The following is a 25884-nucleotide window of genomic DNA, read 5'->3' as shown; positions in this document are numbered from 1 at the left end:
ATGGGTGTGTATGTGGTTTCCGGTGTCTCTGCAGCCAGCCTCTAGTGGACGCTCGTGGAACTGCAGTTTTTAACACTTCTGCATTGACTTTAATAATCGCGGCCACAGGTTGCTGCTTGTGTAGATGTGTAAGTGCTGTGTTTTTTCCCTTAAATTTTATCCTGCATTCTAATATCAGGCAGAAGTATCACTCATTGAGAATTTTTGCTGTAGAAAATGTAGAAAACAAAAACAAAGGAGAGAGGTAGACCACTTCATCTGACACTAAACCCCAGGCAGTTGTTTCAGGAACCAATAATTACACTATAGAAAAAATCATTGCTTATATCATACTTTTTTTCAATATCCGACAGAAAATGTTCCTTTTTCCTGTGTTTTTAAAATGTTTTAAACAAAAGCAATCTCATTTAGAGGCAGTGGACGCTTTACAGAATCACATTGGCATTCAAAATGTTGATTGTGGGCAGTTTGTGATCTATTTTTAATAAATAACTCTAAAATAAGTTAGTATTTGTCAGGAAGGTTAATATTTGTCGAGCAGTTATGTTAATATGAAGCAAACATTTGTTGCTAATGTTTTTAACCAATAAGAAAGGTGCTATAACAATCCCGCCCCATTCACTGACGTCACCTCCTTTTAGAATTTCAAAATAAAGTTTTTGAAGACAACATGGGCCGTAGTATCTCACGTAGTTTGACGTACACTTGTAGTAGTACGTTGTAGACTTTTTTTGATTGTGTAGTAGCGTTGTTAGTTTTCAATATCACGTTTCTAAATATTTAAAGGATAATAGAGGAAAATACAGTGTCTTATTTTGAAAGGTATCCTGTACACCGGAATCACATGTGCCTATGTCAACTCTGGCTCTGGACCCTAAAAACCAAACAAAACTCTGCACTCATGTCCACTTTAGCAAAAACCATGAGCAGTAAGTACACATTCTCTTTGTTTTTGACTGAAGTTATAGATAACTAACATGCATGTACAGCCGAGCGACTGAAGGGACTTAAGTTCAGTGTTGTTAAAGATTAAATCACACAGTAAAGGTGGTCTTTTCGTCTTGCAGAGTTTCGTCTGGCGGTGGTCCAGCTGCAGGTCACTGCTGTCAAAGCGGACAACCTGAGCAGAGCCCGGAGGCTGGTGAAGGAGGCTGCAGGTCAGGGCAGCCAGGTGGTGCTGCTGCCGGTGAGGAGGGGTCTGGAGAGGGGTGTACTAGGGGAGACTGGGACTGGTTATTACACTGCTGTATACTACCAAACAGAAGGTGCTGCAAGATTCTGTTTCTACTACCAAATGTTTACACTATTACTCTGATCAATAATTTTATAGAGAAACACCAGCTCGGAGAAATCTTGCAGGATCTAACAGTTTGGATATCTAGAAGGTAGCCTAAAGGAACATGATGAGTTCAAGGTGTTAAGTTGACTAATTGAAGTTAAAAACCTCAGAACAGCTGGAGATGCCTCTAAAAAAAGACTCTGGTTTATGTTTAGCAAAGTTTAACTCACAATCATTGAACAACATTTTGACCGTCCTTAACCCTGGAGAGATGAATCACCAGAGCCTGAGGAGGTGAAAGTCCTCACTGCTCCACTCTGAAACTAACACACTCTTACCTTTCACTGATACAGGAGTGCTTTAACTCTCCATATGGAACCGGCTTCTTCTCCTCGTACGCTGAGAGGATCCCAGGAGAGTCCTCACAGGTGCTGTCAGAGGCAGCGAGGGAGAACAAGGTGTACCTGGTTGGAGGTAGGGAACATCTCATGCTGAAGTCTGGAAACTATTCAAAGTATTATCAGTCATACAAGACAGAACAGCACCTGAGGAATAAACCATGTGTCGTGTTGTTTGAAAGGATCTATCCCTGAGGAGGACGGGGGGAAGTTGTATAACAGCTGTACAGTGTTTGGGCCTGATGGAGAGATGATTCTGAAACACAGGAAGGTACGTGTGCATCAGCTGCAGGCTTTAGTGTTTACTTGTACTTGATGACAGTAATGTTTATCTTTCTCTGACTTCCTCTTTAAGATTCATCTCTTTGACATTGACGTTCCCGGGAAAATCCGCTTCCAGGAGTCTGAGACTCTGAGTCCAGGCTGCAGTTTGTCCATGTTTGACACTCGTGAGTGAAATCTCCAGACTCTTTTTCTCACAACTGCAGCTGAAAGCATCTTGTGTTCAATATCTGTTAAATTTAACAAACACAATTAGACATGACAGCATTCACCACATGTAAAGACAACAAACTATGAACTGTCAGTGTAGCATTGGCTGTATATTAACTTGAGGGACACATCTCCACCTCCTCTTGTTGTACAAAGTGAAGCCTGAGTATGCCCCCTGAATGGACCCTTACATTTTGTGCATTTGGAGTCTCCTCAGTAGAGAGAGGCTGGTGGAGCTGCAGTACTGAAGTCAAAACTCTTCCATTAACAAACACACACATTTAATGCAAAGATCTCTTCCGTCGTTACAGTCCACAGCAGAACTCCTCTGCTTTGATAATGTGCACACAGAACCACAAGAGCCTCATATGTCAACAGAGCTGTCAATCATGATGTTCTGACCCCATCATCAAATAACAAACTGAAACTTAACTTCACAGAGAAGTGTACACTTGCAAGTAAATAAGCACAACATTCAACTTCAATGACAAATGTTTGAGTCGAAGAAATATTTTCTAATTTTCATGCAAAATTTAGAAATTCTATTCCATTCTATTCTATTCTATTCTATTCTATACCATTCAATCAATCAATCAGTCAATCTTTATTAGTATAGCGCCAAATCACAACAAACGTTATCTCAAGACGCTTTTACAAACATAGGAGGTCTAGACCACTCTATGTCAAATTATGAACAGAGACCCAACACCAAGACAGGATAAGACTCAGTCTGACCCCACCTTAATCCATCATGAGCATTGCACCTCACAGTATTTAGCAAGTTACAGTGGAGAGGAAAAACTTCCTTTAACAGGCAGAAACCTCCAGCAGGACCAGACTCATGTTAGACAGACATCTGCTGAGACCGGGTTGGGTCTGGAAAGACAGATAGAGGGGAGTAAGAGAGAGAGGTGATAGTGATGAGACGAGTAGTAGAAGCTGTTGCCGCTGGAGTCCAGTACGTCCGTATCAGCTGGAGTCCAGAACGTCTGCAGCAGGAGGACGTCTACGGCAGCTCAGAGGAACCTACAAGACAAGGGAGCTCAGGGACTCCAGAAAGGTCTATGGTTAGTAACTTTAATGGGACAGGGAGAGTTAAAGTACGGTCTCTCTGATAGCCGGCCGCTTGTTTCCGGTCCCGCTACGATCTCTGTTTACTTTTCCACAGCGATTCAGAGCGTGTTCTGTTAATCTACAGCTGATACATGTTGCTGTTTATCATACAGACATGATTACATGAAGAATAGAGAGGAGGAGATGAAATACTAGGCCGATGTGCGGCCGATGTCCGGGATCCCGGAAGTGCTGTAAATGTGGGAAATACAAAGCCGCCAAGCGGACCAATCACAGGGCTTGCAGTCCGCGTCGGCTCTACGGGGAGTTACATTTTGGAGGAGGTGCACGTCAGCTACGTGCGTAGGCCTCAGCGTAGGTACGGGAGCTATGCGGACCCCCGGCGTAGGGTACGCCGTTGATTCAACGCAGAAGTATAAATCAGCCTTTAGTGATGAAGGGGTTGGGGGGAAGGGAGTGAGATAGGATCCCAGTGTGTCAGTGCACCAGTTCCCCCGGCAGTCTAGGCCTATAGAAGCATGACAAAAGCTGGTCCAAGCCTATTCCAGCTCTAACTATAAGCTTTATCAAACAGGAAAGTTTTAAGCCTACTCTTAAAAGTGGAGAGGGTGTCTGCCTCTCGGACCCTGACTGGTAGATGATTCCAAAGGAGAGGGGCCTGATAACTGAAGGTTCTACCTCCCATACTACTTTTAGAGATTTTAGGTACAACTAGCAAGCCTGCATGTTGGGAGCGTAGAGTTCTAGAGGGGTAATAGGGCACTATGAGCTCTTTAAGATACGAGGGTGTCTGATTTTTAAGGGCTTTGTAGGTTAAAAGAAGGATTTTAAATTCTATTCTACATTTTATTGGGAGTCAGTGTAGAGAAGCTAACACTGGAGAGATGTGCTCTCTCTTCCTAGTTCTAGTCAATACTCGAGCTGCAGCGTTTTGATTCTATCTATTTATTCCATTCTATCCTATTCAAATATAGTCTGTTACATTCTATTCTATTCTTTTCCACTCTATACCATTCTATTTGATCCTGTTCTGTAACATTCAATTCTGTACTATACCATTCTTTCCAATCCATTCTACTCTATGACATTCTATTCTACTTTATTCCATTCCATTCTATACTCTCCTATCACACTACATTACACTAGGGATTTAAATTCCAAGTATTTTCCGTGAACCAAATATGAGACCACATGATGTTTGTTCCACATGAAACAAAAAAATGTGTTGGAGTAAGTACTTAACAATCAGTTAATCAATACTAGATTAATTGTTGACATCCCTACATTACACTATTCTATTCTATTCTATTTCTTCTATTTCATTCTATTCTATTGAAGTTTGACTAATGTCCTATCTGTTAACATGGAGGGGGGAGCTCTACATGTTTCGTCTTCCCTTTTGAGCAGCTGTCACGACATCCCTCTTTTAAACAGCTTGGGTTGTATCCATGTTGATTATTAATAATATATATATTTTTTTTTTTATTATTCTTGCTGACACAAATTTCTATATTTTCATCCTCGAATGCACTCGCATGCACAAAAGCACACACAAACATTATAAATGTATGAAAGATGAAAGTGATGATATCTCTATCAGATCTGGTTTCAAACCAAGGTGTGTCAGTACCAGAGAGTCAGAGACTGTAGGAGCACATCCAGCTCTCTGTTCTTCAAAGCTTCATTTAATCTGTCTCTTTGTTTCTCCTCCTGCAGCGTTCTGTAAAGTGGGCGTGGGGATTTGCTACGACATGAGGTTTGCAGAGCTCGCACAGATCTATGGCAGGAAAGGTGAGTGCGTGACGAGACTGTTTGCATTGCGTCATGTGACAGGACAGGTGGTCATGTTGTGTTTTTTGTCTTCAGGCTGTCAGCTGCTGGTTTACCCTGGAGCCTTCAACATGACGACTGGCCCCGCCCACTGGGAGCTGCTGCAGAGGGGGAGGTTAGACTTATCATATTAAACATAACAGAGAGGAACTTCATGGGTGTTATACATCACATTTTTTAATTTCACATCCATCTTAACATTTTCTTATAAAACTACAGTTTACTGTCTGATTTGTGTAACATCACTTTCTCTGTCTCCTCTGCAGAGCTCTTGATAACCAGGTGTATGTTGCCACAGCGTCTCCTGCCAGAGATGAAACTGCTTCTTATGTGGCCTGGGGTCACAGCACGGTGGTTAGCCCATGGTAAGAAATACTTTACTTTAATGTTTTTTTCAGTGTCCCTTTAGTTAAATCAAAGATGTTTCATCAGTCAAAAGTTAAAATAAAAATAGCATAGGTACCACTAGCAAAGCACACTATGAACACAGATCAACTGTTCCTATACAGCTGTTTTTAATGTCTGAAAGTACTGCCATGATCAACTTCTGTCTCCTCTTCTTTGTCTCTTTATTTTAAAGATGTTGTGATTTGTGTTTTCAGGGGTGAAGTTATCTCAAAGGCGGGAGCAGAGGAGGCTGTTATTTATGCAGACATCGGTTAGTTTTGTTTAATTCTTGAAAACATAAAGATGTTTTCTTGTTTCTGTTTGAAGATAACTGCATCTGCTTGTGTCTCAATCTCAGACCTCCAGTATTTAGCCGACATCCGGCAGCAGATCCCGATCACATCTCAGCGTCGACACGACCTTTACACGGTGACATCCACGCAGGACGGATCGAGCTGATCGCTGCAGCCATGAGAGAGAAGAGTGTGAAAGCTCTGATGCTAAATGTGCAGCTGATTTTTGCCTGATGGCTGCGTCTTCTTCTCCTCAGAAGCTCAGGACTTAATCGTCTCAATCCTGGAATCAAGATGTGGTAGAGACGATCTCACTAACATCACAACGCTGCTCCCTTCTTACTGATGAAGCTGTGATTTAGTTTGTTTGATATCTGAAGCTGGAATAAGATGATGATTCGTGGAAAATATGACAACTAAGCACAGAAATGTTTTTGTAATTCATAGAAAAAATAATTATTAAACAAACATATTTTCTGTAAAAATGAAGAAGTGAATAAAGTTTGATGCTTTCGGCATCTTTATTAAGGTTTAAAAAACATGTTCAGTAAACAAAAGAGAAAGTTGCATCAAGTGAAGGGATAGTGTTTGTGTTTGTATTTACATTGTCCGTTTAAAAACCCATCACTTGTATTGATTAGTGCAAACGTCCCAACATGTACATATTTACAGTTCAGTGCTCTGTCGCCTCTCATCAATGAGGATTTATCGGCTGCTGATTCTTTACACGTCCGTTTCTGTTTTCATCACCTCTGTCTCCTCCTTGTCTGGAAATCTCCTTTTGTAACCTGATGACAGAAAACAAGCATGTCAGTAACAGCAGCAGAGGTTTCCCTGGAAACATTTCACTGACATTTCAAACATAGCATTCGTGATAAAAGAATAATCCAGGGTCGTTAACTCCTTGAGCGTGAACTCTGATTGGACTGTGGCATCCTGTCCTCACCACGCCATCCTGATTCACACTGCTGAGAACAGTTATGTTTGTATCATTGTGTCTAACACATAGATGATAACTTGGTGAGCTGCCCGAGTATATTTTCCTCGGCCAAATGATATCTGCTGACCTTTTTAAGTATCTTTTTCACCTGTGTAAATCTGCCACCTCAAGTCTAAACACCTGCAGCATTTGAACCATGCTCTGCAGGTGATCAGATAGAGACAGGTACAGCAGAACCTCCCTCCTGTTAATGCATTGATTAAGGTCTGACGTCTCATGTTGAATATGAGCCTTCACATGTCGCTGTTTTTTAAGTGTGCAGCTGGTTGTAGCAGATCTCATTCTGCACTGACTTAGTTTTGGATCATTCCTAAACGCCACTTTGTTACAAGTCTCAAGCAGATTGCCTCAAATCAAAAAAGTTGTTATTCATTCGTCTTTATAAAACATGCTGCTGATGAGTGTTGTCCAAAGATCGGTCACATACAGAGAGAGATACTGTAGGAGGTGGGACGGGACACACAGGGATCTGTAGGTGTGAACAAATTAGAGTTTTTTTGAACACACGCTTAAAAAGTTGGCCAAAAAGCACAATTCATGAATATAATCACCTAATAAAAAGATGAATACATGACATATACTCTAAATATGTCATGTCACCCAAGCTAAATATTCCAGTCTCATCTTGTAGCCTATATATTGCAGCTAAGATAATTGTAATATTGTTCAAATGAAGAGGGAAGCTAGACAATAGTTGGACTAGCAATGCATGAAAGCCAGCTGCTCATGCCCGCTGGCTGTCCAGCTGTTCCATAAACTTGCATTTGTCAGGTATATCAACTGCATCAGCATCCAGAGGTCTTTCTATCTAACTTTGTGTAGAGTTGATTTAAACTTTAACTGCAAATTCACTTCAGAGAGATCCTGTCACAATAATCCCTCTCATCCTCCTTTCAACCCTTAAAATGAGCAATTTATTTTAACTGAAGCCAAAAGAGTGCTTTTTGACATGTTGATGTCATACCTGCAGTTTAGTCGGTAGAAAAAAGATTTTGGACTTTCAGATTTTGAACGAAACATCAGTGTTAAAATCATGCTTAGTCCTCACCAGGATGGTAGAAAACATATCTTTTGCAAACATACATCACGACATGACAAATCTGTATGTGGTGTACTGCATACTATCTGAGTATGGGTGGTGCAGTCATGTGCGTCACTTTTTAGAGTCCCCTGGAAATGGTCTGTGTTGTTGCCTGTGCAGTATTCCTATATGTTGGTGTATTTTTAATTTCTGTCCAGTTGGTGAAGATGTTTTCTTGATTTACTCTGCTCCTGTTTTAATAAGATGCAGAGTGTTAAGTTCTTGGGTTAGTGTAGCAATCCTTTTAGAATGACTGTGGAGCATGTTTTGTCTGAGGTCTGGTCTTATGTTGGAGTATTTTGAAGTGAATTAAAGAATCCTTGAATCTGACAGAGCCAGCAGCAGAGACTTACCTCTGTTAGTGTGCTGTTGTTGGTATTGGAACTCCTTCTTCTTCCTCTTACTTATCCTGTCCAGGTGGATCTGGTAGCCGACTCCAACCACCACCATGACCCCGACCACCACAGAGAGAACCGTGCTGAAGATCCACATGGCCTCCGACGCTCTGCTCACCACCTGGCTGCCCCCGGCTCCAACTGAGCACCAACAAGAAACCAGAGATCAGAGAAGGAGTGGTGCGTTTAAGGATCACTGTGTGAAGGATTCATCACTCACGGCTTGTGGAAGTCTGGGTTTTGTTCATGGTTGGGTTCTCAATGATGCAGGACACGCTGGAGTCTTTGGAAATGTTGACCGTCAGGTTGCTCGTGATGTTGTAAAGTAGGGTGTTTGGGATTGAGGTTATGATGGTTTTCACTGCACTCTCAGGAGGCTTGCTATTGTTGTCTATGAGCCAGTGGACTACAGGTTCAGGAAATCCACCGGTGGAGCTACAGGAGAAGCTTGTCTGGTTCCCTTCCACTGCCTCCTCCCTCTGCAGCTGCGGGAAGCTGAAACTTGCTGCAAAGAGGACAGGAGTTAGATCTTTATATTTTCCTCACATCACTGCGTTTCTACAGCCATATCTCTCCCGAGGACTGGGGACCTCTAAAAGACCTCAGTCTATTTCCACAGCAGGGACAAAGGTTTGAATAAATTCACTTAAACTTTATTCTAACCTCTTAAAAACTCTCTGCTTTGGGGTTTACAATTAAAGGAAAAGCAGAGGGACTTTGGGGTCTGGCCTTGCAGTGCTGGACATTTTTGATTGGTCATCTGTCCATCTAGAAACCAGCTGAGACTCTGGGAGGTTCTATTTTCTGTTACTTTGTCACAGGATAGTTTTATTCTTGTACAGCAACACAAAACACATACTTTTGAAGATGTATGAAAAGTTATTGAAGTAGTGTCTCAAACTGGAGGTTTGTTTAATCTGAAAACAAAAACAGGAACTGCAACACACTGATTTACTTCCTGCCGAAATATTTCCTATTTTAAAACAGGAACAATGATTTGATATTTGAGCTGTACGTGTAATTGAGACCTTAAGTTTCACTTTTCTCTTTGTAAATGTAAAAGCCTGATGTTAAATATCTTCACAGAAAATCATCACTTTTCATTCTACACCAGTGAACTCAATGTTTAAAGCTCCTCTAGGGAGTTTTTAGCTGGTCGTGAAACAGACAAAAAAACACTATTGATGCTTTTCTATGAGCTTATAAAAACAAACTAGATGATGAGCATAAAGACTAACTGGTCTTTAATGTCTGTAATCGAGTAAGTGTCAGACATGACAGCTGCAGAAACAGTTTCTTTCTACATTTTCACAGTAAAATATTCACATTGAGTGACATGATTCACTGTTCAAAAGAAACAAGGATGACGTTTTCACCAGGATACACTATTTACACAGCCATCAATCCATCCATCCATGATCTATATCACTTAGAAACCCTGGACAGGTCGCCAGTCTATCACAGGGATAACATACAGACAGACAACCAGACACACTCACACTCACATCTAAGGGCAATTTAGAACATGCACCAAACAGCACGTCTTTGGACTGTGGGAGGGAGCTGGAGGAAGCCCATGCATGCACAGGGAGAGCATGCACAGTCCGGATGTGAATCAAGAACCTTCTTCCTGTGAGGCAACAGGGCCGTGCAGTCCACTACTTACATGTTCAATCTCACATGTACAGGATAAAATAACAAAGGGAAAAGAGGTTCTGCTTTGTCGACAGGGGCTCTAAATTAACATACACTGAAGGTTTCTCACAGGAGGATGCATGAGTTGATCAGAACACAGACTTCATGCTGCATTTGAGGTTACTTCTCTATGAGCTCAAACAAAAAAACAAAGGTTACAACTAAATGTCCTGATTGTAAAAATGAAGACCTGTGGAAAATAACAATAGAAAGACCTTTAAGCTCCTACAACTAAAAACCTCCTCTATTTTTGGTGAAATCACAGTTACAGTAGGTGTCTCACTTTCACATATTCCCCTGGTCACTTCCTTTGTGTGTGTGAGTATGTGAGACTGACCTGCTATCCTGAGGCACACACTGCACAGCGCGGCGCTCTGATTCTCCTGTGAAATGATGAACAGACTGAAGTTTGTTGTGTTGTGATCAGGATACACTGAAGGAAGCTCCAGAGAAACGTTTCCAGTCAGTAGAGCTTCAGCTGAGATGCTGGCTCTGTTAACGCTCCATTCCTCCACATCTCCATCCTCCCTCCACGTCGCTCTGAGCACCTCCTCATCGTCCCGTCTCCACTCCACAGAGACGTTCACAGAGGTCAATAACTGAGGGTAGAAGCAGGGCAGAGAGACCGGCCGGCCGACTAAACCGATCACACACTCTTCTTCTGCAGAGACATAAGAGGAGACAGAGTCAGAGTTAGAGTCAAAGACCCAACATACACACACACTCACAAACATGCACACCATTTTATCTTTGAGTTAGACACAGGAAATTAATGGAAATCAGATGTTTTTTATATTTTGTGCAAAATTATTAGTAAACAGAATAAAAGGATGAAAGACTGAAACAGAAATAGTAATGTGAGGAACATTGGAAATATTATTTATGAAAATTCACATCAAGAAAGTAGAAAGTAAATAAATAAGGAGGGTTATAAGTCATGTTATTGGAGTCAGTGGTTTCAGCCCATATAAAGCAGGAAATTACGACTCTTGCTTAAACTATGGATGGAAAGAAGAGGAGCAGGCTCTACCGGTAGGATATATCCTCTACTCTTTGTTAAGTTTTTACTTCACCCTTTGGAAATACTAGAAAAAGGAGTGTCAAGTGCTGTTTGCATTTGAACTTACTTGGATTGATGGTTCTACCAATAAACATGGACAAAAATAAAGTAGATTTGAAAACATCAATAAAAATAGAAATATTCTTAATAAGAAATATGAAAATTATATTAAAATAAACTGTAAGTAACTCAGTTTGTGTCCATCTTTGAAGCAGAAATCGCCTCTTCAAACGATTATGTGTGATGCTTTCATTTTGCTTATGTTACTTTAAATAGACGCTTTTATTTTGAGTATATGAGACTTCCGGTATTTCGTTATTTACCATACAGAATAATAATAGCTAAAAGATCAGTTCAAATTCACAATCATTCTCTGATCAACAGTTCTAAAGGTGTATTAGCATCTTTTAGAGGGCTGCTACATTAACCATTTATAAAAAAGTATATTTTCATGTGATGCAGTCTGGCAGAAGGTGCAGAATTAAATTGTTTCCAGTGAGATTAAAAGTGAAACCAGTATAAAGATGTAAAGTTGTTGTCATACCAACACTACAATCAGATATGAATCAAATTTAGTGAGTTCACTATTGTTTAGTTACACATTAAGTAGCCCTGATAAACAAAATATATATTCATTTAACCTAAAATCTATTCTTCCTCACTGTTTCAAAACAGTAGCATCAAGTGAAAGGTTTTTTTGTGCTCCCGTCAATGTATTGAGGCTGCAGCCGGCAACTACTGTTTAACAGAGGTAAAGAAGAGCTGAATCCATAACTGAGAAAATAACACTGTGATACTAGCAACAACATGTAACATGAGTCAGAGAGAGCAAATATGTCAGCAATGTTGCAACATTTGACACCAGAACACACCACGAGTAAAACACAAAGGGGGATGTAAGTAGGGGTGTGTCCAGAGGGGTGACATAGCCCCTCTGAGCAGCCATCCAAGGTTCCCCCCAACTGGCTGAGTACAAACTTGGATGACAAACCTTCATGTCTTTCCTAGAAAAAGTCCACCCTGACAAGCTCTGACATATTGGTGATGTGTTTCAGAGCCAAGACACATTTTGAAGCAATATGGTTGGTTGAGCCACAGGATTGAAATCACGCCCTTTCTGTTAACCAAAACACGTTTGACTCACTGATAAGACTACAGAGATCCCTCAGGTCAGTAAAGTCCAAAGCTGAACAGATTCTGGTGTTGGTTTAAGTGGATACTCATGATTATGAAAAGTTCAAGACTCATACTGAAGCCAGTCAGTAGGAGCTTCAAATGTGTTGGCTTCACTTTCAGGTAGCTGTTGTGCTGTCCATCTTCTTACACAGTCTATAGTGCCGCCTCAAAAACCTAAACTATGATTGGCTATTTGCCTTTGGGGGGGCGGGACTGGGCTGCAACAGGCTCCTAGTAGGTCTCTTTAAACCTTCTTCTCCTTTTTAGTGAGTACTTTAAATTGTGACTTTGGTCAAACATCTACTTTTTGAGTCTTTAAAGAATGAAGCATGAAAGATTATGTTATTTTTTGACCCCAGCATGAGTCAGCTCTGCAGTTTGGCCACCCAAGTCAAAAACATCTGGACGCACCCCTGTGTTCAAGACTCTAGTTTTATGAGGTACTGCATACATCACCTTATAAGGTTATTAGTGTGGGATGATTAATACAATATCTCCACTTTTCTAGAACCAAACAGGCCCCTGATTTCTGCTGATACACAAGCTTTGGTATAATAAGGAAGGACATGGTATCAGAACACCCTTAGTATGAAACAAAGAAACTAGTCATTGTAGAAATATTAAAGAATTAACAGCATGTGGACCATCAGTGAGTTTCAGAGTAGGGAGATGAATAGTATGCATGAGTAAAGTAAGAGTCATCTCACCTAGACAGACACAGACACTGAGGAAGCAGAGCAGCAGTCCTGTGGGCCACAGTCCTCCCAGCCCCGGCATGGCCCCTCGCTGAGGCCCCAAGTGAACACACAAGACCCCCAAATAATCCAGATATGATTTCCTCTTAAAACTGGAGAAAAAAGACAAGTCCATTACTCTCCTCTGAGCCTGTTTAACTTCACTTCCCTGTCTCCTCCTCGTTCTTCCAGCAGCTCTTACACACACCTCGCTCCGCTCTGTATGGAGTCATAGTGGGTCATGTTGCAGCATGTTGAGCCATGCCTGATTCCTCTCCGTCTTTCCTGAATGAAACCAGCTAAAAGCACCGCTGAGTTTATCAATCAGAGCACAGAAATCTCCTCTAAACCTCAGCTCTCAGTTTCCAGCAGCGTACATCCTGTTTGGAGCCAAATCATGAGGGATGATCCAACCTGTTTGACTTCTTTTCAGGTCACACACACACACTCACACTCACACTCACACTCACATGAGCTATGATGTAGGAAAACCCTGTGGCAGCAGCATGAAATAGATACTCCCTCAAATACTTCACTCTACCTGTTCCCCTTTAAAAGAAAGAATTCTGCATTTTAACCAGCAGGGACAAGAGACCACACACATATTACGTTTTAACTATGTGTAATATTTAATCATTACCACTTTATGCTACTTTATAATACTCAACCACATTCTGATGGACATATTTATTAAACAACTCCATTAGACACAAACTCACAGGCATCACAAAGAAGTGTCTCTAAATGATCAGCCTCCTCACATCCATCCTGTCTGTTCTGAGCAGTAAAATCATCTCACACAGAGCATGCACCAAAACACTTCCTTCTCACCCTTCACACTGCTCCCATTACATCGAAGATAGAAAGATGCCTGACCTTGAAAGGTGCACAGTTTGGCAGGAGCTTTGTCTCCTCTGTTCTTGCACTGTTGATCAAGAGAAGTTAGTTGTAATGGGCATGTGTGTGTGGCTTAGATGTTTTGTGTTATGTGAGAAACACAATGAACATATGCACACACACATCATAACCGTGCACATACACGTTGAAAATATGCACACCCATAGCAAACACAAGCAGCTTATATCACGCTATCAAGATGGTGGGGTGTATGCATGTTTTTGGTGCATGAATTTGATGTGTGTGCGCATATTTTCATTGTGCTTCACCCTGAGTATCCTCTCATTTGGGATACCGTTTGTAAAGCTGTGCACACTGAAAATAACAGCAACAATTCTCCACATTTAGCTCCAAAACGTCATAAAAATGCAGTAAGCACCTCTAAAATTCACCTTTTTATCACATTTAGAGCATTATTTGTGATCATCTTCACATTTCATTTTGTTGTAAGAAATATATTTAAGTTACAATAACTTTTAAATCAAACTTAATGTAAATGTAAATATAAATGTTAAATATACATTTTAAATAAAAATATAAATGTTAGATTTTAAATATAAATATAAACGTTAAATATAAATGTTAAATGTTAAATATAAACGTTAAATGTTAAATGTTAAATATAAATGTTAAATGTTAAATATAAATGTTAGATATAAATCTAAATTTTTACAGATGGAGGTAGTCTGAGACCTCCAGGGCTCCTAACGAGCCCATCATTGAGAGCACCTGCCCTCATTGCACCCAGCTTGAGCTCATCAGCCTGGCTGCTCAATAAAAGGAGCTCCTTTCCCTCAGTTTGATGTGTGCAATAGAGAAGACAACACCTTCAGTTGTTTCCTCTGGGTTTTGTTTGAAGAGTGTGTTGTGAGAAAGAGAGTGTGGATGTATTGTGGAGGGAAGGAGGGTGGCAAAAGGATAATTAAAAAGAGGATTGATCTCTCAGGAGAGTTTTTTTTCAGATTACAGTTGGTTTAGGCCTGTTCCTTAGTTTGTCTACTCTTTGTAGTAGAATTAGTGTGTGGCTGTGGAGCTTTACACCTCCACTCCACCTTTTAGACCCCAAAGGCCTTACATCTGTTTGTATTTGAGGGTTTTAAGTTTCTTTTTATTAGTGTCCCTGTCAATGACCTCTGACCTTTTATGTCATGCGGCTTGCAGGCACGTAACAAAATGTTAAATCTAAATGTTAAATGTTAAATCTAAATTTTAAATCTAAATTTTAAATGTTAAATCTAAATTTTAAATCTAAATCTAAATCTAAATGTTAAATATAAATAGAAAAGGTAAATATACATGTTAAATATAAATATAAATGTTATTTTTAGTGTGCATAACTTTTACAAACAGTGCCCCATAGTATTCATGTTTTCTATGGATGTTTTTCTCTGTACAGACTTTGGCAACTAATAATCAATTTACCACTCTATCAATCTCTCTATCTATCTTACCAGAAAGTACTATATTGGATGAAATGATTTTACCTCAAGAGCAGTAATATAATAACCCTGTAGTGGTGCTTTTACTAAAACAAGATCTAAAATCTTCCTCCACTGGGATTTCAAAAGTTAAAAACACAATAAGTATATAGTTAGTTTCCTTAGCGTTGGTTTAATAATGGTGTTAATTTAGCTGTTTGTGTGATGATAATAATAATATCCATAAAGCTGTTTATTTTTGTCAGTTTTTTTACAAGAAGCGTGACTTTTTTGAAGCCTCAAGACAAAATAAGGCATATATTCAGTATCTTAATATTAGTATTATAATATTATATTAATAATATAAGTATTCATATGGTGCATGAATGGCACCAAATTATTTATGTATTTATTTAATTGTATTTATTTATTTTTATTAGTTATTCATGTATGTACTTTTTTGTATTATTGTTAGTTAGTTATCTGTCTCAATACATATATTTTTATTACTTAGTTTCAATTTATTATTTAGTTATTTGTTTCTTATTTTCATTATGTATTAACCTGAAGTATTAAACACATAACTTTACACACTCCGGTACAGTATGTGGCGGTAAGAACCATTACAATTTGGTTTGCGATCCGCCATTGAAATGAGAGAAGAAGAAGAACATAAACGGTACAAAGACGGACAGCAGGGGGCAGTATGCGCCCTCCATGTCGGTGTTAGCACCTCTAATAGGCAGAAGAAGAAGAAAAACGTAAACAGTGCTGCCGTTTTTAGTTAGCATGGTGAATATTGAAGTAGTTCAGTGTGTGTGACTTTACTCACAGTCCCGATGAAACCTGCAGGAGAGTTTCCGAGTGAAACATGACGTCACTGAGGAGGATTCACACGTGGTCAGCACTCCTGAAACGACCCTGCACGTGGAAATGTCACACAGCACCAACCTGCAGACTGCTCCACATACCTCCACCTGCAGCTGCAGTCAGCACCCAGCAGATACCCCGGCTCAGAGGTGTGTCCTCTCTGCGGCATAGGTCGCTCTCTCTCTCCGCGTGGAGGCTGAAGAGCACGGAGGACTTCAGCAGCGGTCAGCACACTGAGGAAGAGGAGGAGGAGGAGGAGGAGGATGAAGACTTCCTCGATGACAGTGATGTGGAGGAGCTGTTCCAGCAGCAGCCTCCTGCAGGGATCGGAGAGGGTCAGCACAGGGTGTTTATCGTTCACCCTGACGTGAAGTGGGGCAGCAGGAAGCAGCATCTGACCACAGGTGGGAGGATGCACAGGTGTGATTGTGTGGCTCGTGCTGCAGGGCTCATCCCTCACTCTTTTCTGCTCTCTCTGCAGCCCAGCTGATGATGGCTGAGGCGGTGGGATTGGTGAACACCTTAGAGAACTGGAGGGTGATAGACCAGATCATCATGTCCACCAAGACACCAGAGAAGAAGAGGATCTTTGGCAAAGGAAACTTCCAGACTCTGACAGGTATGATCTGCTGTGTGTTCACATGAGAGTCAGTGCAGTGAGTCAGAGTTCACCACAGTTATCAACATGTGCTTTTTGTCACTGCAGAGAAAATCAGACAAACAGCTGGGATCACCGCAGTGTTTATGAATGTTGAGCGTCTCTCACCTTTGTCTGAGGTGAGCCGTCCTGAAACTCTCTTTGACATAAATCACAAAAACATCAGCTTTCAAAATATCAAAATGAAGCAACAGACAAAACCTTTTTTTAGACTGGTTAAAAATTAACTCAACTCTTGTACCAACAGACTGAAAACCTGTAAATATGTTTGACACAAAGAATTCATTTAGGAGTTCCTTTGTCAAGGAACATTTGAACATTCAGCAACTTGTGACATCTTATTCAAATGAGGGTTCCTGTTTAGGACAAATAACTTCAAACCAGTACAGCTTCACTTGTAACAAGTAAATCTGTCAGATTTAAGGACTAGATTTAGATTTAGGAATAGTTTTGCAGATATATACAAAAATGTGCTTAAATTATATATCCTCTACAATTTTAGTCATATTGAGTCAAATTTGGCGCCCTCCTGTGGACAAAGAGAGCCTCTATCTCTTTGCTAATCACGTCCTGTACATCTGCAGTAGTTTTTATGGCAAAATAAATCTTATCCTGCATTTTTTAAATACACAGACTATTCCTGCAGTGTGCTATTACTCACTTTATCTGACTCCCAACCAGATGTATTCATTGAAACTAAAAACAAATTCTCAGTAACAAGTCAGAATCTCCACCATAAAAGGAGCTTCAAACAAGATGAACACGCAAAACATGAAAAGTCCTCTCATGAAGTGATATCTTATACATAATAGACTCATTCATATCCTTAACTTTGAGATGTAACACACATTACTGGATTTCACCTTTTCAGTGTGACAGACCTTTTCTTCTCCCCACAGAGGGAGCTGGAGGAGGCCTGGGGGGTCAAAGTCTTTGACAGATACTCAGTCGTCCTCCACATCTTCCGCTGCAACGCCCGGACAAAAGAGGCCAAGTTACAGATCTCTCTGGCAGAGATCCCTCTGTTAAGGTGACTTGATTACCTCATTATGTACCACATACTTGTTCCATTTAAAGTTAAGAGTCTTCTGGGATTATTGCTCAAATCAGCCTAACTTTCCATCTAAAAACCAAAGAAGGTGTCCATTTTCAAGATGGGTATATGACTAAAGCTACGTTTATGTTTTTGTGTGTGAAATGTCTTCGTTTGACTCTTGCAGGTCTCGACTGAAGAATGAATTTTCCAATTTGGACCAGCAGGGCGGGGGATCGAGGTACATTGGAGGTTCAGGTAGAGGCATCCCCACACCTTGGTGACAGTATTTTATCCACTCTGTAAAACTGCAGCCTCAGTTTGGTGTTTGCTTGTTGCAGGTGAGACTCTGTATGAAGTCCAGCAGAGACTGCTGAAGGAGCGAGAGATGAAGATTCGCTCAGCGCTGGAGAAACTGCGGAAAAAGAGGCACCTGCTGCGCTCTCAGAGGAAACACAAAGAGTTCCCCATGGTGTCTGTGTTAGGATACACTAACTGTGGTGAGAAGCTGGATGCTGCGCTGGGAAACTGTTGTGATGTTTTTTGATCTTATCAGGCTGCCCCAATAAGTCTCTAAAGATTCTTCAGCTAGTTCAAAACGCTGCAGCTCGAGTATTGACTAGAACTAGGAAGAGAGAGCACATCTCTCCAGTGTTAGCTTCTCTACACTGACTCCCAATAAAATGTAGAATAGAATTTAAAATCCTTCTTTTAACCTACAAAGCCCTTAAAAATCAGACACCCTCGTATCTTAAAGAGCTCATAGTGCCCTATTACCCCTCTAGAACTCTACGCTCCCAACATGCAGGCTTGCTAGTTGTACCTAAAATCTCTAAAAGTAGTATGGGAGGTAGAACCTTCAGTTATCAGGCCCCTCTCCTTTGGAATCATCTACCAGTCAGGGTCCGAGAGGCAGACACCCTCTCCACTTTTAAGAGTAGGTTTAAAACTTTCCTTTTTGATAAAGCTTATAGTTAGAGCTGGATCAGGCTTGGACCAGCTTTTGTCATGCTGCTATAGGCCTAGACTGCCAGGGGAACTGGCACACTGACACACTAGGATCCTAGCTCACCCCCTTCCCCCCAACCCCCTCATCACTTACTTTAACTCTGCCTGTCCCATTAAAGTTACTAACCATAGACCTTTCTGGAGTCCCTGAGCTCCCTTGTCTCGTAGATTCCTCTGAGCTGCCGTAGACGTTCTCCTGCTGCGGACGTTCTGGACTCCAGCTGATCCGGACATGCTGGACTCCAGCGGCAACAGCTTCTACTACTCGTCTCATCAATATCACCTCTCTCTCTTACTCCCCTCTATCTGTCTTTCCAGACCCAACTCAGTCGAGGCATGATGTCTGTCTAACATGAGTCTGGTTCTGCTCGAGGTTTCTGCCTGTTAAAAGGAAGTTTTTCCTCTCCGCTGTAACTAGCTAAATACTGCGATGTGCAATGCTCATGGTGGATTAAGGTGGGGTCAGACTGAGTCTTACCCTGTCTTGGTGTTGGGTCTCTGTTCATAATTTGACATAGAGTGGTCTAGACCTCCCATGTTTGTAAAAGCGTCTTGAGATAACGTTTGTTGTGATTTGGCGCTATACAAATAAAGATTGATTGATTGATTGATGTTTTTATATTGAAGGTTTAACATTTTTTATTTCTGTATCTTCCCTTGTTGCAGGAAAAACGACTCTGATCAAAGCTCTAACGGGCGATAGTGGCCTCCAGCCCAGAAACCAGCTCTTCGCCACCCTGGACGTCACCGTGCACGCAGGCCAGCTGCCCAGCCGCATGAGCGTCCTCTACGTGGACACCATCGGGTTCCTGTCTCAGCTGCCCCACCAGCTCATCGACTCCTTCTCTGCCACCCTGGAGGACATCAAACACTCGGTATGAACCCTGAGGCTATACTTCATGTGATTAAGTGAGGATCCAGAGTTTAAGTGTGACTTCTCCTCCCTCCAGGATCTGTTGATCCACGTCAGAGACATCAGTCATCCAGAGACTGTGAACCAGAAGGTGAACGTGCTGAACGTCCTTAAGAACCTGCAGATCCCTGACAGACTCATGAGCTCCATGATAGAAGTCCACAACAAAACTGACCTTGTTGACAAGTAAGAGGAAACATTCTCAGTGCTCAGTGCTTTATGGTGCTGCTGTCAGACCGTAGACCGTAGCCATATTTGAATTCACTCAAAACCATGATAGACACTGAACTTAACCAAACAACAGAGATAACTAATGAAACAGTTTCCCATTTTTCTTTTTATTTCCTGAGTTTTATTCTCTTAATAAGAAACCAAATGTCAAGCTGCTGTATTATCTGTTGTCCCTCTCAGCTATCAGCCACCAGAAGCCGACGCTCTGCCCATATCTGCTTTAGAGGAGCGAGGCCTGGACGTGCTGAAGAGAGCAATGGAAGAACAGATCGTCAACGTTACAGGAAAACAGATTTTAGATCTGAAAGTCGACCTCAGCTCTCCTCAGTTAAGGTGAGAGTTGTTTAAACTCTCTGTGATGTCATGTTGAGATTAAGAGCATCCACAGTGAGTGTTTATGTTCTTCCACAGCTGGCTCTACAGGGAAGCTGTCGTCCAGGACGTGCAGGTGGATGCAGACGAAGGCTCTGCTGTTGTCAGAGTCATCATCAGCCGTGCTGCTCATGGACGATATCAGAAACTGTTCACAGAGAGATAGAGGAGAGGAGACGAGAGGAGATGGGACAAGAAGAGACGGGAGGAGAGGATATGAGAAGAGACAAGAGGAGACGAGAAGAGATGAGAGGAGAGGAGACGAGAGAGGAGAGGACACAAGAGGAGACTAGAGGAGACGAGATGAGATGAGAGAGGTTCTCTGTGCTGCAAACTGAACCTCAGACATCTTTCTGAGGAATGTTTTTATTCTGTTACAGGATGATTGTTCTAGTAAACATTTAGAAACTGCACTTTGAAGCTGATTCACAGCATACAGAATATTTTGGGGAAAAAAAAAAAAATGTATACAGAACCTCCAATACAGATTTTTCAAATATCAAAGAGCAGTGTAAAAAGGCGACACTTTGGTGCTCTTCAAAGTGAGGATCCAAGTTTAAAGTTACCCATAGGATGTGAGGCACTCAAAAGGGTAGCTTATACAAAGTCTTTATTTCTTCAGAGCCACAGACTCGCAGTAAAAACATGCTCACAGGTTTCAGGTATTAAAGCCTTCATCAGGAGATGAGACTCAAAATGTTTTCTCCAGTTTGATTCTTAAAAGTTAAAAACTATTCATAGACTGTAAAAGAGAGAGTTCAGATAATGTCCCATTCTTGGTTTTTGTACTGCTGCTTTGAAGCCTGGAGTTTGGCACGTTGTCTGTCACTATGTGCATGAATGACGGTATTTGACAGAGGGATTGGAGCTGGAGGAGGGTTATCAAGCACAAAGCTGTCTGCTAAATCCAGCTGTAACTCACAATGACTGTGAGACTTATTAAAATGCTTTTTTAAGATCATCTTTTGGTCCATTTTGATTTTTGTTTATAAAACAGCTGAAGACATATCATTGAATGAATATAAATCCAGATGGTGTGCCTCTATTTCCTCACGCTGTTTTTATACAGTCTGTGAGACGAGACAGTCAATACAGAGGAGAGAGAGAGAGAGAGAGAGAGGGAGGGATGACATCCAGGAGAAGGACGAGAGACAAACTTTAGGATCACTGGGCTAACCGTCACTCCGGGGATACTGAACAAAATGTTCTGACCAAAACACAAACAGCAGAGTCCTTGGAATGTCCTTTAGGCTGAACTGGACATTTTCAAGTCACCATGTTTGCAACTTGTAATTTAAAAAGTAGCAACGCCCCAAAACATATCCTGTTTTTATCAGCCCCTGTAGCCGAAAAATTGAATAAAAAATTAAAAAATAAGCTTTGTGCAGTTTTAAAGAAGACTTAGAACTAACTACTGACACCATAAAATCATGAGGAAAATCTCCCCTGAGGTAAATAATCAAAAGAAAAGAATTCTCAAACATCTGTTAACTTCTTACAGCTGGTGGCGTCGCCCCCTGCTGGTGGTAACAAATAATGCAAGTCTAAGACACTGGCTTCACTTCTCAGGCCATCCACTCATTTTAAACAGTCTATGATAGGGAATGAGGTACTCTGAGGTATTCTGAGGTACTCCAGGTTCAGCCCCCATGGCTGAATGTTCTTCTCATCTGACAGATTTCCTCGGCAGAAGTTTTTGGTTCAGTTTGATGACCAAAGAGCAGAGAGGAAGTGGACCTATGAAGTCTCCTGCGATGATGTTGAGGCTTTCAGGGTCTGACCCGGGTGTCTGCTCCTCCAGCCAAGTCCTCAAAGATTCCCAGTTACTGAAAGTCAGCGTCCTCAGAGACTGTTTTGGGTTCTCTGCGATGAAATATCTGTCAGCTGTCAGGTTCAGGCCGCAGACGAAGAATCCCTCTGAGGAAAATAATGAGCATTAAAGTTAAAAGTGTAAAAGCAGGAAGGTGAAATAATAATTGGACCCAAGTGTGAATCAAACGGACCTGGACGACCCATCTCTTTGTTCCAGTCCAGGTAATTAATCACTCCCTGTGCTGTGCGCTTGTTGGCCCACCAATATGGGATTGCAGGCCACAGCTCCTGATGTCTTTCTGCAATCTGGGACTCGTAGGACAGAATGACCTGGTAACCAGATGCCCACAGAGTCCTCAAGGTTGGCACAGACTCCTGTGGAGGGCGGGTCAGGGTGTGAGGCACTTTCTTTATACGGTGCATCATGCACAGGTAGAAAACTCACCGTCCTGGGGCAGAACTTGGAGCCGAACATTTCCTTCAGGGAGTAAATGAAGGAACAATGAAGTCTGTCGTCCATTCCTTCAAAGTGGCTGCAGGCGAGGATGACGACCTCCTTCGGGTGGGAGTCCAGCCAGGAGGCCACTGACGACAGAGTTTCCTGTAAAGAAGGATATTTATTATGAACCTGCTGTAACATCCTAAAGTGTTTTAAAAATGTCTTACTCACCAGAACTGTCAGGTGTGTGTAAATGAGGTGTGTGAAGTAGAGGTCTTTGGATAAGTCTTTGGGTTTGTGTGCGATGCGGAGATCGAAGTACCGAATCCCCATCGACAGCTGCTCCTCGATGCTTTTGTCCTGCAAGGATTCATCAAATACAACTAAAAATACAACACTGTAAAATGTGTTTTCAGGTATATTATACAACAAACATCATCTAATAATGCAAATTACAAACATAAACAGATTTGTTTTGGCTGTGAAGTGAAACCCCAGGCTTTGATTGTTCAAAAAGTTCAATCAGATTTTAAAATCCACTTTGCTGCCCAGGATCAGATATTCCAGTTTACTTTTGTCTTGTTTTTCAATGAGAAACTACACTGGATCATCCTTATCCAGGAAGAGACTCGTAAAGAACACCAAATCTGGATTTGCAGTGTTCCCAATAGGACTTGTTTTGTGTGGATTTTGTCCATAGGGGGCGCCAAAATCCACACAAAAAGACAGATCCTCACCAAGCGGCAACCTATGCAGAAGTGCTAAAAACTGCAGTTCATGGAGCGTCCACTAGAGGCTGGCTGCAAAAACACCAGAAACCACATACACACCCATTCAAAGAAGACGATCTTTACAGCAGAAATAAACATGTTTACAGCCTGGTTCAAAAGATGGTTTAAGTCTGAGTAGCTCATTTCTCTTTACTTTATTACTTTATTATAACTCATTATTTTTGAAGATATTAAACTTACAAGTTTTGCCCAAATAAGGGCTAGCAAAGAGACTAAAGGCCCGCCTCTTTACCTCGCACTAACTCGACAGATGTTAGGTTGAGTTCAGCATTTCCAATATGGCCGATCAGCTTCAAAACATTGCTTGAGAAACAGATGGGTGACATCACGAATACTACATCCATTTATTACACAGTCTATGATCCTGACTGTTGCTTTAAGGAAAGTCTTTTGTGTATGATAATGAAGCCATATGGTGAAATATATCTTACTGGGACAAGTGTCATAGAAATGTTATTTTGATCCGACTCAAACTATTTGAACAATACAACCTGGAGGTTTTATCCGGATGACAACAAGACCTGGTAACCTGATTTACCTGTTTCTTAATCCATGTGCCTTTTTAACAAACAGGTTTTAAGGTTTGACTGTATCCTGATCGCCTCAATCTGACCAGGTTACATTTGAACAACCAGGCCCTGAGCAACATCATCTGAATCCAAACACACATATTTTAGGTTTCTACAACAGCATTTCTCCTGTCCTGTTAATACTTCTCTCACTGACAAGGACTGTTTGTAAAGATATTCACAGCATCATTCTTTCTGGTAAATACGACAACATTTTTGCCTTTCATTTAAAGGTTTAAATTTTAGATTTCCCACATACCTGGGTTGTTGCCCATTTAAAGATGGTCGGCCTGGTGAAGCAGTAGAAGAGTCCATCCAGGAGTCTGAAAAAGTCAGACTCAGATGGGACCAGAGGGGAGTTTATGTCCAGACAGTAACTCATAGCATCATGGCTCCCTGGAAATAAGGTGTGGACGGACACATTTAGCTTTAAATCTGACCTGACAACTTTCTTTTTTACAACTACACCTTACCTAGAGACTGAAATGTAAAACAACAAGTAGCTTGAGACATTTTCCCCTTAAAAAATAAAACTTTTCATAACCTTAGTGAATGTTTAGTGATTACTCAGATGTGTAAACTTATATGCTGTCTCTTCAGTGTCTCTTCCTGGATATTTGCGCTCAACTTAGTGCAAAAGGTGATTAAGGCTTTGACTTATAATTTCATCTTTCCTCAAAGTCAAGTATTTTATTTTGTTCAACTATCAATAAAAACATTAAAACCTTTCATTTCTATCATGAATGGAAATTTTAATAAGAAACATTTTAAGGAGCTTGAACCAGAGAATGTGACATATTTGATGAAATGTGACTTAACAATATGTCATTTTATTAACTTTAACTGACTTTTAGACATATATTCATCATTTCTGTAGTATTTCCAAAATCAGACAGAGAGGGCTAAATAAAGGAAGCAACAGAAATATTTGCATAGATAGAGCATGCAAAATCAATAAAAGGTTAAATAAACAGTATAAACCCGGATATATAACTATTTTATCTACACAAACTAGTCCTTTTCTAAAAGCTGAAACCAGTGAATTAATTTCTAAATAGAATAAACAGAGGAAATACTGCATGCTATGGTTTGACTGCCCTGCTGTGATGATAGAGACACGAAATGTTGAGTGTACCCGGTATGGCCAGCTCAGAGAGAGGAAGGTCCCACAGCTCCTCGGGCAGATCTGACATCCAGTCCGTGTAGCTCAGATCCATGTCGCTCAGTCCGTCACAAAAACTGAACGGTATGCGTGAGAAACAGGTTTTTATCAGCCATCATATGATCGATGCTGACCTCTTCCTTGAACTCATTCCTCTAAACGACCGACCACAAACTTCACAACAGAGGAGCAGACTCGAGAAGAGCAGGCGGGTGTTGAAGTTTGAATTTCCTGATTCTTTTGCGGTGACTGAATGCAGCACGGTGATGTGACACACTGGAAGGACTTCAGATCATCTAGTTTGACTTCATCTGTATGCTCCATTTGTTAACATAAGACATGTTTGTGGAAACAATGCATGCATTTCAGAATAATATGTGACTTTTAACACTTTATTCACACTTAAAGGCTAGCATGCTGCTTTAGCCATAGCCCAACAGCCTCCAGAGCTGTTGCTATGACGTCCAGAAGGGGGCGGGGCTATCATCAAATCAAAGTTTACCTGGAGTGTGTTGATACCATTTTATACAGTCTATGGTTGATACATTTTCTCCTATTAAATGAACTTTGTTGCAGTCACTAAACATGAAACAGCGGTTCATTATGAGAAATAATGAAAAATAAGAATGGAGGATATAAGAAATAAAGTAAAACTTAAAGTGTGGAGGAGTACAATACAAAGACTGTCAGTTTATACACTTATTATATTTACAAATATATAGTCTTTAAGGCTCTGGGGATGAAAAAAGCCAGAACATTTTCAGTGTCTTTCTGTATTTTTTTTAAAGAAAAAAAAATGCTTTTATTAAAATAATAT

At 40.9% G+C, this 25884-nt stretch overlaps 4 protein-coding genes across 9 annotated transcripts; 2 read left to right on the top strand and 2 right to left on the bottom strand.

The window, feature by feature from the left end:
* Positions 1-807: 807 nt before the first annotated feature.
* On the top strand, positions 808-7154 carry nit2 (nitrilase family, member 2). Its single transcript, XM_034704113.1, has 10 exons — positions 808-929; positions 1068-1186; positions 1633-1753; positions 1860-1948; positions 2033-2126; positions 4960-5034; positions 5110-5188; positions 5340-5438; positions 5676-5731; positions 5819-7154. Exons 1-10 carry the CDS (start codon positions 845-847, stop codon positions 5917-5919), a joined length of 918 nt encoding a protein of 305 aa, XP_034560004.1. The 5' UTR covers positions 808-844; the 3' UTR covers positions 5920-7154.
* LOC117827489 (ICOS ligand-like) lies at positions 6249-16598 on the bottom strand. 5 transcript variants are annotated; one of them, XM_034704060.1, is made up of 8 exons: positions 16042-16598; positions 13726-13819; positions 13103-13193; positions 12868-13007; positions 10262-10585; positions 8450-8734; positions 8188-8370; positions 6249-6541 (listed from the first exon to the last, which is right to left on the bottom strand). In XM_034704060.1, exons 3-8 carry the CDS (start codon positions 13135-13137, stop codon positions 6477-6479), a joined length of 1032 nt encoding a protein of 343 aa, XP_034559951.1. In that variant the 5' UTR covers positions 13138-13193; positions 13726-13819; positions 16042-16598; the 3' UTR covers positions 6249-6476. The 5 variants fall into 5 exon arrangements, with proteins under 5 accessions (XP_034559951.1, XP_034559966.1, XP_034559959.1 ...); XM_034704075.1 differs by lacking the exon at positions 13103-13193 and having other exon boundaries at positions 16042-16595; XM_034704068.1 differs by lacking the exon at positions 13103-13193 and having other exon boundaries at positions 13771-13819; positions 16042-16595.
* gtpbp6 (GTP binding protein 6 (putative)) lies at positions 15905-21255 on the top strand. The gene is made up of 10 exons (XM_034704052.1): positions 15905-16483; positions 16561-16698; positions 16786-16856; positions 17637-17767; positions 17958-18028; positions 18112-18270; positions 19445-19653; positions 19729-19877; positions 20103-20255; positions 20334-21255. Exons 1-10 carry the CDS (start codon positions 16081-16083, stop codon positions 20458-20460), a joined length of 1611 nt encoding a protein of 536 aa, XP_034559943.1. The 5' UTR covers positions 15905-16080; the 3' UTR covers positions 20461-21255.
* On the bottom strand, positions 20645-25577 carry si:dkey-66a8.7 (PI-PLC X domain-containing protein 1). 2 transcript variants are annotated; one of them, XM_034704100.1, is made up of 6 exons: positions 25041-25570; positions 24165-24301; positions 22777-22905; positions 22552-22707; positions 22298-22481; positions 20645-22211 (listed from the first exon to the last, which is right to left on the bottom strand). In XM_034704100.1, exons 1-6 carry the CDS (start codon positions 25120-25122, stop codon positions 21961-21963), a joined length of 939 nt encoding a protein of 312 aa, XP_034559991.1. In that variant the 5' UTR covers positions 25123-25570; the 3' UTR covers positions 20645-21960. The 2 variants fall into 2 exon arrangements, with proteins under 2 accessions (XP_034559991.1, XP_034559982.1); XM_034704091.1 differs by having other exon boundaries at positions 22552-22905; positions 25041-25577.
* Positions 25578-25884: the final 307 nt, after the last annotated feature.

Source organism: Notolabrus celidotus, chromosome 2, assembly GCF_009762535.1.
Source record: "Notolabrus celidotus isolate fNotCel1 chromosome 2, fNotCel1.pri, whole genome shotgun sequence".
NCBI classification, from domain to species: Eukaryota; Metazoa; Chordata; class Actinopteri; order Labriformes; family Labridae; genus Notolabrus; species Notolabrus celidotus.
The sequence above is the reverse complement of the archived record's forward strand: the minus strand, read 5'-3'. Positions and strand labels throughout refer to the sequence as shown.

What these genes read in the sequence shown, in the direction of transcription:
- nit2 (XM_034704113.1), top strand. Translation starts at nt 845, where the DNA reads ATGTGCCTATGTCAACTCTGGCTCTGGACCCTAAAAACCAAACAAAAC. An exon ending in GCCAGGTGGTGCTGCTGCCG is followed by an intron (nt 1,187 to 1,632) that starts GTGAGGAGGGGT and finishes TCACTGATACAG; the next exon opens with GAGTGCTTTAACTCTCCATA. An exon ending in CAAGGTGTACCTGGTTGGAG is followed by an intron (nt 1,754 to 1,859) that starts GTAGGGAACATC and finishes GTTGTTTGAAAG; the next exon opens with GATCTATCCCTGAGGAGGAC.
- gtpbp6 (XM_034704052.1), top strand. Translation starts at nt 16,081, where the DNA reads ATGACGTCACTGAGGAGGATTCACACGTGGTCAGCACTCCTGAAACGA. An exon ending in GAAGCAGCATCTGACCACAG is followed by an intron (nt 16,484 to 16,560) that starts GTGGGAGGATGC and finishes CTCTCTCTGCAG; the next exon opens with CCCAGCTGATGATGGCTGAG. An exon ending in CTCAGCTCTCCTCAGTTAAG is followed by an intron (nt 20,256 to 20,333) that starts GTGAGAGTTGTT and finishes GTTCTTCCACAG; the next exon opens with CTGGCTCTACAGGGAAGCTG.
- LOC117827489 (XM_034704053.1), bottom strand. Translation starts at nt 16,082, where the DNA reads ATGTTTCACTCGGAAACTCTCCTGCAGGTTTCATCGGGACT. An exon ending in CTGCAGGTTTCATCGGGACT is followed by an intron (nt 13,008 to 16,041) that starts GTGAGTAAAGTC and finishes TTTTTTCTCCAG; the next exon opens with TTTTAAGAGGAAATCATATC. An exon ending in ACAACAGCACACTAACAGAG is followed by an intron (nt 6,542 to 8,187) that starts GTAAGTCTCTGC and finishes TTCTGTCATCAG; the next exon opens with GTTACAAAAGGAGATTTCCA.
- si:dkey-66a8.7 (XM_034704091.1), bottom strand. Translation starts at nt 25,122, where the DNA reads ATGGATCTGAGCTACACGGACTGGATGTCAGATCTGCCCGAGGAGCTG. An exon ending in CCAAGTTCTGCCCCAGGACG is followed by an intron (nt 22,482 to 22,551) that starts GTGAGTTTTCTA and finishes CGCCCTCCACAG; the next exon opens with GAGTCTGTGCCAACCTTGAG. An exon ending in CAAAGAGATGGGTCGTCCAG is followed by an intron (nt 22,212 to 22,297) that starts GTCCGTTTGATT and finishes TATTTTCCTCAG; the next exon opens with AGGGATTCTTCGTCTGCGGC.